At 43.3% G+C, this 13,982-nt stretch overlaps 1 protein-coding gene across 4 annotated transcripts in view; it reads left to right on the top strand.

Annotated features, from left to right (window-relative positions):
- ATG4B (autophagy related 4B cysteine peptidase) overlaps positions 1-12,636 on the top strand; it is a 44,116-nt gene extending 31,480 nt beyond the window's left edge. For all 4 annotated transcript variants that reach the window (XM_056807320.1, XM_016425340.2, XM_007502437.3 and 1 more), the window contains one exon: positions 664-12,636. In XM_056807320.1, coding sequence (XP_056663298.1) covers positions 664-737 — 74 coding nt within the window. In that variant the 3' untranslated portion in view covers positions 738-12,636. The remainder of the gene's footprint in view (positions 1-663) is intronic.
- The last annotated feature ends 1,346 nt before the right edge of the window (positions 12,637-13,982 follow it).

The raw sequence follows: 13,982 nt of genomic DNA, 5'->3' as shown, positions 1-13,982 counted from the left end.
CAGTGTGGGAGCCCTGGGCCAGTCATAGGGCCTGACTTTCTCCCTTTTGCCTGGTTAATTGCTGACCCTCCTGCTCCCTGGGAAAAGAGACCATTGAATAATTTTAAGTTTATAGTAAATTAGGTCCACATTTCATCCTAGATTTCTCCTTGCACATTTTTTCTTTTGACTATTCCTTATGGTTTTGGTCTGGAGTAATTAATGAACAGTAGCCTTGTTTTTTCTTTCTTTTGTCTTCATTTATATGAATAGTGAAGAAAGTTGTAGATTGCTAGTGTTTTTTGTGTGTGACAGAAATGTGGGTTTTTTGTTTTGTTTTATAAGCCCTCCTATAGACTCATAGTCTGTGCTGTGGCCCCTGATTTTTTTTTTTTAGCCCATACCTTCTTTCTTAGAATTTATATCTTGGGTTCCAAGGCAGAAGGACAGTAAGGGCTACACAATGGGAATTAAGTGACTTACTCGTGATCTCACAGCTAGAAAGTGTCTTAAGGCCCTATTTGAACCCAGGATCTCCCATCTCCAGGAGGCATCCTATCCATTGTGCCACCTGGCTGCCCCTCACTTGTTTCAATAGGACTCTTCCCCTCCTGCTCTCACACCTCATCCTTGCCCAGTCCACACTTCATGGACTTGACATGGTTTATTTTCTCCCCCTCCCAGATTCTTCTGACGTAGAGAGACTGGAAAGATTCTTTGATTCAGAAGATGAAGACTTTGAAATTTTGTCCCTTTGAAAAGGCTAGGAAACGGACTTGCCCGACCTGTGTTGCGTGGGGGGTGGGGGGTGGGGAGGGAAGCCCCTCTGAGAGCCCGGCTCACCGGTTTTCAAAGGCGCTTGATGACATCCCAGTGTTCCATCCATCCTGGCGTGCGTGCAGCCTCAGAGCAGAGGGCGCATCGTCTGCATTCTGTCCTTGGATCAGGAATATGTTTTCATGGAAGCCTTAATGCTTGGAGTCAGGATTCTCAGCACAAAACACTTTCAGGAAGTGGAGTTACTGGTGCCTCGGTGTGGAAAGGTCACTCGTGTGGGAGGAGCAGAGCCAGACTGTGCTGTGTGGGGAGCCTGGAGACGTTCTCCCGCCTCCTCCGTGGCTGGGCCCTCTGGAGCAGCTGAGCTCATGTCCAACTCCTAACGCTCTTTGCTTTGGTTTGCTTCGGATATAAATTCCTCGTTTTAGTTAGGCAGCAGGAGCAAAGTCACCCTTCTTTCTGCCAGACGTCCCTCAAGCAGAAGGTTGAGGCCCAGCATGTGGGACCTGGAGTGCACTCTCCCACAGATTGATGCTGCTCTTGCTTTAGGCACAGAATTGTCTGTCGTTGTCTCCTATAAGCTCTGTCCCTCTCCTACTCCATTATTTTTAAGGGCTACCCTGGGGGGTGGGAATTAGACTGACTGAATTTTATTATATCAAGGTTTCTCGGGGGGAAGTCTTACAATTGGCTATTTCAGACCACTAAACACACACACACACAACCAAACTGTGAACAGTGTATTTAAAACAAGACAGCAAGAGAGCGTGATTTCTGCCCCTGGAGAGTTAGCGTGCCACTAAGGTCATAGATAGGAAGAGTAAATTCTCTAAGTGATTGCTGCCGCTTCTAGGAAGATATAAAACTTAAGGTGTGTCCATCTCTTAAATAGTACTGTTGGGCTCAATCCTGCCTCAGCATAAGACAACGGGGGTCCAGCAGTCTGTTTTTCTATGAGGGAGAAGACATTAAGAAAGAAACTTGCTTTTGCCATCAAACCAGTAATACAACTGTCCTTTGACAGGCAAGAATATTGGTGTCTCTATGAAGAGGAGTCCTACTATGGGCCCATCTCAAGCCTCAGTTGTGTGGGAAGGCGTGAGGAGGAGGAGGTGACAGCTTGGGAGGGAGGAATAAGTTCTGTAACCTACCCACTTGTAGTAAGTCATGGCCAACAAACGGTAATTCCTCTGGTGGTTTCCTGGCTTTCTTAAATGTTATCTATGCTGGCATTGGTTTGATATCCTTTTTAACCGAACAATTAGTCTGGCTATCCGGTGCTGCGATGATCTTAGAAACCAATGGCAAATCATTGGAGTGGTTATCCTGTAGTTAGGCCAGTGTTGGATATTCTCCAGCCCCTCACCCAAAATGGCCCGTTTGTTTTTCTTTTGCCATTGGGTTTGTAGTTATATCATTCTAATCTCCACTACTCTACAAATGAAAACTATCTTAGTTCTTAAGCTGCTCGGTATCCAGCCCCATTTCAGTACAAAAGAGCTGCCATTTTCCCTCCAAGTGTTGTTACTTCTTAAGGAAATGTTTAAGGAATGGGGGAGGGATCTTGAGGGGCCATCTGTTAATCATGCATACAGGGAATAGGAGTGTCATGTGGTCTTCCAGGAGAAAAAAATCCTTTTTGCCACACTTTATTCCTTAGTAAAAGATAAATCAGTATCTGCAAAAATACTAAGTGCCCAGGTTTTGCCACTCTTTGATTTCTGCTTCTATCCTTAGCAAGTAAAGGGGAATAAATCCTTAGGAAATGAATGCCTGAATATTCCGTTTCCTATTGGCAAATGAAGTGGACTCAGTGGACTGTAGTGCCATATGTCACACTGAAGTGGCTCCACAGCACCCTACTGAAGTCTACACAGAACAAACGCCTTCATTTCCTTCCTTTTTCCTATCCATTCTTTGTCTTTCATGTATATTTGGGGGTGGGTAAGGAGAGTGGGGAGAAGTCTCCACTTAGTGCTTTATGTTTTTATCTGAATAAATAACTGATAAGCTTCTTAAAAGCTCTTTGATTTCTGAAGCATCACTCTGAATTCCCACTGAAGTTGATTTGTCTTCCTCTGGTTGATGATATGGGTCGAAGAGGGTTCATTTGAGATCAAAATCATTGAAGAAAGTTTATTTTTGTTTTATTTAGGTGGGACTTTTACCCCTAATGAATGGTGGGATTATATTCTGAAACACTAAACTCAAACCCTTGAAGATTTTAACAACAGAATCTGCCTTGTCTCTACTTTCTTCTTTTGTGGATTCTTCTGTGGAATATAGCAGTGAATCATGGAATAGCCAATGCCTGTACTGTTTATGGAACATTAATACTTCCTCTTCAGAGATGGGAATATTCCTCCCGATGCATTTGGCAGATTAAGAAAGTGTGTTGGGTCAAGACCACAGGCTCCAGAATGACAAATGGTGCACTTACCTGGGAATTGTTCCCCTCCTATGTTCTTCATATTCTCCTGCCTTCTTTTGAATACTGTTATGTCTTCTGCTGTGGGAGAAATAGCTAGCCATTCTTTGTGTATTCTGTGCATACTCCAGTAGTTGTGTCATCATTTGTACCTGGAAATTAACCCCAGGGTCTCAAGATCATCAGGTGGTAATCTTAAAGCTTATGTACCAACCCAAGGTGGGGCATGAATCTCATTGACAACCTTTGCAGTGTTGAGCTTGGCATGTGGTCCCAGAAGTGTGTTAAACCTCAGTTGTTGGGTGAAGTATTGGAAATGCCTCCCACAAATTCATGGAATATGTCACAACACATTTTTGTATATTGATGCCACTTCAAGGGCTGTGACTAGTTTCGTGCTTGATAATGGTTGTGTAGACGTTCACTCTTGTCTGATTTTGCGTCCACGTGCTGCTCATTGTTGGGATGCCCAGCTTCCTGGAATACCTCATTGATCGGATTAATAGTAACCAATGGGTGTTCCTCCATTCAAATCCATGAAAGCCTTTGTTCTTTTCAGTCAGTTCTCAGGTTTTCCCATCTTCTGGAATGTAAAGGGTTTTCCCACTTAGCAAACTCTAAAATAACCCAGTTAGTGCCAAAATGCATACAGAGTCTTGGGTGAAACTTTTTGAGATGGAAAAGTCTCAATAAGAAGATAGTAGAAGTATGTATTCTTTTGAGTTCAGTGTGCCTGTTGTCTGGCAGAAAAGAATAGTGAAGCACAGAATTTTTTGGCTTTTTACCTATCACTGTTTGGGTTTTGATTTTTTTCTGGGGAAATTTAGTTGAAGTTTTGGGGTAAGTTTTCAAGTGAAAGATTATAGCGTGAAAGAATAGTCATTAACACTTGTTTCTCCTTAAGTAAGCGCGTTCTGCCTTGGGGTGGGGGGGGCACATTTTTTTATTTCTTCAGTGTGTTTAACACAAATTTTAGCCAAGAAAAATAAAAGCGTTGTTTTTGGAAAACATTAATTTCCCAAGTGTGAGTGTACCTTTACCCTGAGAGGAACGCTTGCGTTTCTGTGAGACATCTATGGGTGCCCTTATTAACGTGTAAATTGTCGGTAGATCCCAGAGGGCTGGTAGGTTACGCTGGTCCGAGCTTGCCTTTGGATCTGGAGGTAAAAAGGAATTATGCTCGTGAAGCATTCACGTACTTGTTGACAACCCTTCCTCTGTACAAGAATTATTGACTAGTTGATAGCAGTCAAGGTACTGAACGGGATGAGCTTTGTAGAATTAACAATTCAGAGTCAGTTTTGCTGCTAAACTGGAACTATATTCTATTTTGTGCTGTATGAAGTTCAACCCTGACAGATGAGACTTGAACCCCATCTGCTTTGCAGGAATTCTCAAAACCTCATTCAAAATCATATCCCACATGGACAGTGAGGGCAGCTTACATGGAGGCTTCACCGTTGTCCCACTGGACCTCTTGCCATTGATGCTATTGGATGGCATAGTTGATTGGCTTGTTTTATTTTCAGCACCCTTCCTTTGGTAGAGCGGCACCTAAAGGATAAAAGGGCCCGAAGGGGCAAAGTCATAGAAGGTTTCTCAAAAGTATGGAAGAAACTTTATTGTAGGAATAGGTTGCTGCAAAAGGAATATGCCTTCCTGTAATGCAAAGTATGACCTCCTTGTTTGGAAATGGTGTCATATTACCACCTATTTTAATTCTAATCGGAAAGACTAATACAAGACTTCGTTTCTCTCTGTGTTTGTCCCACCTTTATCTGCTATAACAGCATCTGACTGTGCGTGGAGCATCGTGGGCAGCCGTGAGGCTAGGCTGTGTGAGTATTCTCCGTGGGCATCCCACAGTAATGGCTTTTGTGGCTGCTTTCCTAGTTCAGTTGTGCTGAGCATCATCAGTGGCAGATTCCAGGACTTCATCGGTTTGTCCTTGTGCTCTTCAGCCAGTTGGATAGTTGTCATTGGTAAAGCTGGACCCATAAGCTTACAGCTTGTCCCATTCTTTAACTCTGTCATGAAAGGGCTGCAAAGTAGGCTGCCAGTTCTAGCCTTTGCCTTAGTTTATTGCTCTCGTCATTGGGACCTAAGACCCGGGAATAATTCTTTCCTAGGTGGGATGCTGTAGTTCATCCAGGTATGCAGTATAGAGCTGAAATCGAGGGATATGGTGGTAGATGGAAGGGTCTTTCCTGGCTCTGGTTCAAGTCTGACTCATATTCATTATCTGTGTGACTTTGGGCAAGCCACTTCCTAATTTCCCTAGGCCTCAGTTTCCTCATATGTTAAACGATTCTGATTGAGCTTTCTCCCATCTTTAGGTCTGTTATAACCCTAATCTGCTGTAGTTTTCATAATCTTGGGGGCATCAGTGAATGTGCCCCTCTGACTGCTAGTCATGTCTGTTTGTGACCAGCCTGCCTTTCGCAGCCAGTTGTGGGCTCCCTTCTTGTGTGGCTTGAGTGCTAGGGGGCGTGTTTGCAAAGTTGTTTTGCTTATGAAAGGTCCTTATAACACTTGGAGTTTTATCATTTTTATTTTTATATCCTATATTATTATTCTGAGGCATGGCGTGCCGTGATCTTCAGGCATCAAGCTTCAGGAGCAGGCTAGGGGCTTCTGTGTCAGGATGCCATTTGGGATCCGTGAAGAGCACTGCTTGGTTTCCCAGCTGCAGTCTAGATTCTTCCTTCCTGTGGATCAGTAGCTCAGAGAAGGGAGGAAGGGTTCCCCACCATGTTTTAGGGAGCAGCTTTTATCTTGGTCAGGAATATTGGATGTCTTGGACTGCCTGCCAGCCTTCTCTGGGCTCTCTTGTTTTGTCTTTATCAGCACGCTCTCGGACAATGAATTACCGAGACAGCTATCCAAGAACTGTCTGTCCATAGGAATTATCTGCTTGGGTCAGTGCGGTTGGGCCGAGTAATCTATTGATTGAGAAAAGTAACCTGTAGTTTATTGAGTGTCTTCTGTGTGTGCTCCTAAGACTGGGCAATTTCTTTACAGTCGCTTTCTGTGAGCCTGTTTAGGTACAAGTCCTAGAGACCAGCCTCCAGGTTCCTTTGATCACATTAAAGCAGCATTCAGTCATTTAGTTAATAATGGCAGGAAAGCAGACAGCCTATTGATGGCGTTATCTCCGAATGACCAAAGCAACCAGTGGGTGCCTCTAGTTCATCTGGTGCTTGGCAAGTGGAGTTTAATAAATGCTTTTCGACTGCCTCCAGCAAAAATCACCTCAAAGTATAACCCAAATTTCTTCAGGTCGCTTTTTGCTTTGTTCTTGGCATCTTTGGGCCTTTGCCCTCCTTTCCAAAGGAAGAGGTCTAATCTTAGTTACTTTCACTTCCCTTTTAAGTATCTTAAGCATTTCATCCAATCTAGAAATCTTTCGTTTCTTTAGGCCTGGTAGGGAGTTCAGTTCAGTTGTCTCATTTTACAGATGTGGATGCAGAAGTCAAGTGACTTGTCTCCGGCGACGTGTGGTTTGAAGTAGCAGGATGAGGAGGTGGAACCCGAGGGACCTTTCTGTCCTCCAGTGTAGCTGGAAGTGCCAAGACTGCAGCAAGTGCCTGTCCATGTCCAGAGCCAATGTTGCTGTGAGGTCGCCTCCACCTTTTGTGGCAGCTGTTTGGCAGTGGGTCTTGGTGAACTTCATTGCTATTTGGACGCTTTTAAATGCTCCCTGTGTCACTTGCAATGCAGCAGCCCCAGAGTGAGACCAGGCAGGCAGCTCTTAGCAGTTTTGTTGGGGGATTTGGAGTTTTCAAGGGCGGTTTCTTGAGTGTTGTGTTTTTTAAATTTCCTTCTCAGCAAAAATCTTTCTCCTGCCCGCTCCTGTCCCACTCCTTATTATTCAACTTGAAAATAAGAACTCTTCTTGCTGTTATCACGGATAATCAAGCAAAACAAATTTCCATGTTGGCCATATCTAAAAGAAAAGATACATGAATCCACATGTGTTTATGTGTTCGTTTCACTTCTGACCTCAGACACCCACCAGCTGAGCAAGACCCTTAAACCTCTGCTTGCCTCAGTTTCCTCTACTGTAAAATGGGGAGAGCTTTACATTTTTGAGTGTTGCTCTCATAAGACAGGCAAAATCAGAAGCATATGTCTGTTGAGAGGGTAGAAAAAATGGCTTTATTTCTTTTTGGAATTCTAGTCTGGGACTGTGGGAGCTGGGAAAGTAGTAATTGTTTGCATTTCTATTGCAAGACACGTGGCAAATGTTGAACTCTGAACCTTGATTGTCAGGAAGTCAGTGGCAGGGTATCACCCCCTTGAACAGATGAGAGAGCAGAAGGAAGTTTAGAGAAAGAAAAGGATTTGCTACTACTAGGAGACAGGGCTAGACCTGGAGCCCAGTTGGCTCTAAGCCCCACATTCTTTCAACACCCCAATGTAACTACCTCTGTTCAAGAACTTGTTCATGCTTTGGTACTAGTTTAGACAGTGATACTAGGTGCTGCTGAGACATTCTTTTTGAAAATGGGTGGTCAGTAGTAAACTTTGACTCCTTTGGGAAGGGTCGATGATGATGGTTCCCCTAACTGAATTATACTAATACAAGAAGGGCTTTTCAGTGAAGGAAAAGGGAAATTGTGTACGTGTTAATATTTGTGGAAATAGAAGATGGTATTTTCTGCCCTTTTTTTCACTTGGTGGTGGTGTGATCAGCTTTTGAGACTAGGACATGAAGTTCCTTTTACAGAGCCCTGGGAGGTCCTCCTGAGATTGCTAGAGGGCAAGGTCAGTCTTAATGAACTTAAGTTAGCTTGCTTCCCCAGAGAGAGAACTGAACCGCCTTCTCCACTCTGAGCTCCCACGTAGGCAAGAGGATGCATTTCCCCTGTCCCGATGACTAATCCTGCTCCTTTCAGTCCTACAAAGCTGTAGTATTGAACAGATGTTTGAATTGGGTTCTTCACTGAGATAGACCACAGTGTGGGGAGGAAACAAGGTGGGATGGGAGTATGCCCTTGATGTTGGACATGGAAGTGGTGCTCCTGTGTGGTCATGGAGTTGTTTTCAGATAAGGAGCATTTGGATTGGAGTGACTTACCTGAATTTTTTTTTGTTCCTAATAGCTCCTCCAACCAAGGTTATCCATCTAGGAGGTGATCAAAGGTGGGATAAGGACAGTTCACAGGAGGGTCTTTGTTCCCTTTTTTCCTGTTATGAACTGATTTGTTCAGTGTTCAGTCATATTCCTGGCTTTTTATGAAAGATCTTAATTGAAGCAACTGACTAAAGCCTGTTCATTAGAATAAACTGAGATTCTGGGGTTTGTGAACCCAGAACCCTAGGGAAGTGGGAAAGGCTTCCCAGGCCTATGAGCCAACACCATGGGAGTACCACATCCTTGACTTCCTTTCTCAAACCCTGTTGCTCTTGTATGGATGAGAAGTGACTATTTTGGATCCCCAATATCCCTTCCTTCATGTGATAGATTGATTCATAGTTCCCAAACCAGAAGGAAACTTAGAAGGCTAGATCTAGTCCAGGAGCTGTTAACCATTTTTTGTGCCATGAACCCCTGGGAAATTTGCTGAAACATCTAAGTTCTTCTCAGAATGTTTTTAAATGCTAAAATAAAATATCTAGGAATACAAAGGAACTTAGTTATATTAAAATATAAATTTCACAGACTCCCTCATCTCATTTTACCTCATTTTACCAATGATATCCCACATTTGTCTAGCACTTAGAGGCTTATTAAGTTCTTTTCTTGGAACTTCCTAGGTGAACTCTTAGGTTTCTCTGTGTACTTCTCATCATTTATATCCCTTTGTCTTCACTTTCACACTATCTCACACCTTGGTGCCCATATGTTAGCCGTCATCCTCCCAGAGCCTCTCCAAGCTCTAAAATAATCGGTGATTTGTGCTTATGGACGGTAACATCCAGACTTTCAACTCTGATTAGTTAATGGTTTGCCTGAAAAAAAATTTTTTTTTAACCTTTGCCTTCCATCTTGGAATCAATAGTGTGTATTGCTTCTAATGCAAGAGTGGTAAAAGCTATGGGTTGTGACTTGTCCTGGGTTGCGCTACAAAACTTGAGCTGTATTTTCCTGAGAACTTCTCCAGGCCACTTCTTGGCTGTCTCTACTCCCTCCCCTCCAAGCTCCACCTTTCTCTGTTAGAATGTAAGCCCCTCGAGGGCAGACTTGCTTAGCTGGAAACAATAAATGCTTTCTCCAAATTTCAGATTCCTGCACAAAGGAGGCAGTTTTTTATTAGAAAAATTTTATTTAATTGATTTAGAATATTTTTCCCTGGTTACATGATTCATGTTCTTTTCCTCCCTTCCTCCCACCCCCCTCTTATAGCTGGTGCATGTTTTACATATGTCATTGATCAAGACCTAGTTCCATATTATTGATATTTGCACTAGAGTGATCGTTTAGAGCCTACATCCCCAATCATATCCCCACTGAACCATGTGATCAAGCAGTTGTTTTTCTTCTGCATTTCTGCTCACACAGTTCTTTCTCTGGATGTGGATACATTCTTTCTCTTAAGTCCCTCAGGATTGTCCTGGGTCATTGCATTGTTACTAGTAGCAAAGTCAGTTACATTCAATTGTGCTACAATGTATCCATCTCTGTACCATGTTCTCCTGGTTTGCTCTTTTGGCTCTTCATCCATTCTTGGAGGTCGCTCCAGTTCACATGGAATTCCTCCAGTTCTTTATTACAAAGGAGGCATTTCATCAGTGTTTGTTAAGATGGACAGTTCAGGGATTGTCTTCATTTTCTACAGCTCCCAGAGTGTTGGCAGCCTGCAATGGAGCTTGATGTGCTCTGACTCTACAGACAACTGGGGCCCAGAGACAGATTGGGCCCTTTTAAGAGTAGGCCAAGTCGATGTTTGGCAAGGCAATCCCTTGAGAACAATTAAGTCAAAAAACTAGGTTTACGTTCTCATCAGTTACCCTGCTTGGGCACATATTGAGAGCAAATGCAAAGGCATTGCAGGTACAGAACTTGCTGCCTACACAGTGAAAAAGTTTGGTGAGATGCAGAAAGAGGGCAAGAATGAAGATCAGGCTGGGTCTCAGTGTTGCCTCCTCTGTAAGAGGATGGCATTCTCGGGAACCTCGAGTGGCTGGCTACTGCCAAGATCAAATGGAAATTCCTTGCTAAATGTTCTAAGTACAACTTTGACTCCTCAGATTTATTCTATCATCTGATGAGCTGGTCAACTTGGATGAGTCTCCATTTTTCCCCCATTCCAGACAACAATGATTACCCATGGCTGTTGTAGGGAATGTATTTTGTGAACCAGATGCTATTTGTAAGGCCCCAGCTCTAAAATAATCAGTGATTTATGCCTCTGGACTGTAACATCCAGACTTCCAAGTCTGATTAATTGATGGATTGCCCAAATGTTTTTTTTTTTTAAACCTTTACCTCCCATCTTAGGATCAATACTGTAGTGGTTCTAAGGCAGAAGAGCAGCAAGGGCTAGGTGATGGAGGTTAAGTGACTTGCCCAGGGTCACACAGCCAGGAAGTGTCTAAGTACACTGAAAAAGGTTTTAAAATGTATTGAGGGCCCTTGACCTTTTGTGCATTGTGAAATTTAGATGGTTTTCTACTTCCAGAAAGACCACTTTGGTTCATTCAGTAGAATGGATGTCATGAGATTGTTTAGTGCAGGATAATACATTACTGTGTGCTCAAAAGGCAACACATGGCAAGATTAGGGGAGTTTTCCCAATAGGTTTATTTCTAGTCTGAGGAAATAGTCAGCGAGGCAAGTGAAATGCTTTAGTTTGCCTTCCACACTTTCTCTTTGGATGGAAGATTTTCTTTGCCTTCTTTTCCTCTGAAAGTTGTTGGGTTAAAATTCCAGTAAATGTCCTTGGGAATGGGAGCAGGCCGAGCTCAAACAGGATCTCAAACAGGATTCTTGTACTCCTAAGCTTCTGATTATTCAGGGTTCTAATTACTCTTGCTCAAGGGCAGAGGTGTAGAAAAGTGAACTAAGCTGCTGGTTTGCTCCAGGCTTGTAGCTCCAATAAAAGTTGGCAGGAGCACCTGTCTGGCGCTCTGGCAGTCCTGGTTTACATAGAGTCCATGTCATGAAGAGGTACCACCTGTGAGGAGCACTGTGCTTCTGAGGGCTCCTGGGTGTCCCTCAGAGAGGTGAGGACCAGGGGATGATCTCCATGTTTCTGTCTAGATCTGTGTATGGGGTTGACCCACAAATACTAGAAAATCTTGGTTTTCAGAAGTTGTTTTTGTTAGGCTGGTGTTATTCTTCTGTGTTACTTGGGGGAAATTTCTTTTTGAAAAAGGAAAATGTGATTATTTGGAAGGCAGCTAAGACTGTTCTAACAGTGATTTGTGGGATATGGCCACCACCAGGTCTTTCTGTGATCACCCAAATGTTCTGGGCTCAGATTCACAGTGGGAGCCAGCCAGAAATCTTTACCTAAGTTACATGAAAGCCCCTATCAAGTCTGAAAGTCCATCTGAGGCCACTGGGAGCCTCAGTGGATAGAGACACTGGACTTGAAATCAGGAAGACCTGAGTTCAAATGTTGCCCAAGATACTTGCTAGTTATAGGAACTTGGATGAGTTATTAAGCCTCCTTCCCTCTCAGTTTTGTTATCTATAAAATGGAGGTAATTACAGCCCTTCTACCTTGTGGGGTTATTGTGATAACGAGCTGACTGGCAAACATTTTACTGAATTCTCAGCTAGAAGCTGCTTCCCTTACTCAGAGATAGGAGGAACAAGATGGCACAATCTTTATTAATAAAAGGTAAACCCAGAGCCATGAGGGGCCTTGAGGAATGATGGACGGGTGTGATCAGTATGATCAGCTCTCTGCAGAGCAGACAACCTTTAAACCGTATGATTTTCTGAAGAAATCAGTAGAGCGGATTTCCCTGGCAAACCCTACAAAGAAAAGAGTGAGGAGGCTCTGACAGAAATGCCCTCAGATGCTTGCCATTAACTACTTCGCCCAGTGTTAGTGTGAACGTCCCTGTAGCTACAGCCTACACGAGCCAATCAAACAATGGATGTGAATCCAATGCCCTTCACCTCAGAACGGACTGGAAACACATCATCCTCTTGTACCCAGCGAGCACCCAGCTCTGCCTGGAGTATGGCTCAGGGTGGCCCCGAAAGGCGGGTGCACAGATCCCCCCAGGCGACACTTGGTCAACTCCTACAGCCAAGCTCATTTTACACATGCACATACACACAGGAATGATGCATCCTGCTGACATTCCCAGGCTTTATGATGTTTTTCAGGGTAGCTAATAGGAGTTATTTCATGTAGATAAAGCATTTGTTCCACATTTATGGGGTGCAACGCACTGTGCTAAGCAATGTACCTGGATTCTTGGAAAAGTTCTGTTTATTCCTAACCTCCAATCTGACTTTCACATTCTAATAAAGGTGTTTGGAAATAGGGCTCTTGGCATAAAATTTTCTTAACTGGGTGTGACTTAGTTCCCAGAAACATCAGCTCCTTCCAAATTGGCCATTAAGTAAGAGGTGTGTGTGTGTGTGTGTGTGTGTGTGTGTGTGTGTGTGTGTGTGTGTGTGTGTGTGTGTGTGTGTGTCCTTAGTTATCAGTTTTATTTGAGTCGTGGATATACAAATTCATTTTCTTTTTAAAGACTTCCTAATGCATGGAGCTCATTCTTCTTCCAGGCAATTGATGGTGCAGTCACTTGCAAAGCTTTCTTCTTTAAGCAATGATGGTCGTCTTGGATAAAGTTTCTTTATCCCTAGGAAAGATCTGTGAGATCGTTAGCTCATTTTGGGTGCTTAGAAGAGAGTTCCCTTTCCAACAAGGACAATGCACTTGCCTCTTATTTACATCATGGAACCATTACAGGGCCGGAGAATGGGAAGAACAGATTAAAGAAGGAAGAACAAGTCTCCCTGGAAAAGGGCCAGCAGAAATGGCGCCCAGGTACTTCTTCCCCTGGGGCTTTGTATCCAGGCACCAGAACCAAGAACTATATTGAGCAAGTGAAGTGAGATTGGATGTTGGTAGCTGGGTTTCTAGGTGGGTAACGGGAGAGATTCTGGGAAGAGAAGGCATCGCATCCCTCCATCACTTAAGAGGTTATTAATGACTAAAACATTGACTAAGGTAACCCTCATACTACTTGGACCCTCATCTCAAAGGAAAACCCCATCCATTCTCCATTTGTCCGCATGTGGAAATAGGGAATTATCGTTGTTCAGTTATCACAGAAGTAATTGGATGATTTCAAAGAAACATGCCCCAATATGACGTGTCTGCCTTACTGCATTTCCCACTGGTTCCTAAGCAGATAGACTTGTCTGGCCCCTGACCTTGCTTTCCTCAGGATGGGGCTCCATTGGGCCTTTTATTTCATTAACCCTAGGAGGAGTTCTCCAGATAACCCCATTACTGGAGACAATGTCAAGTAGGAGTTCGACCAAAAAGTGAGGAGAGCAGTTGAATAAAAACACGTAGTTAATTTGAGAAGTACAAATAGAAAACAAAAAGAGGAAAGAGATTATTATTCTTATTCCCTATAACTATACCTAAAATTCCTAATACTATCTAAAATTTCTAATAACCTACCTCTAACTGTCTTGAGGACAGTTTCTTCTTGCCTGGCAAACACCAGGCCTACTCTAACTTACTCTGTCTATAAATGATTTACTAACTCCCTAAATAACAGCAGTTTTCTATCACCAGCTGTCAGTAGCCAACTGCTAGTAGCCCTTGCCTTAGAGATAGATTTCTTGCTTTCTCAAGATCCAGAGGCAAAAGCC

The sequence above is a fragment of the Monodelphis domestica genome, chromosome 8 (genome assembly GCF_027887165.1).
Source record: "Monodelphis domestica isolate mMonDom1 chromosome 8, mMonDom1.pri, whole genome shotgun sequence".
Classification (NCBI taxonomy): Eukaryota; Metazoa; Chordata; class Mammalia; order Didelphimorphia; family Didelphidae; genus Monodelphis; species Monodelphis domestica.
This window is presented reverse-complemented; position numbering and strand designations above follow the sequence as displayed.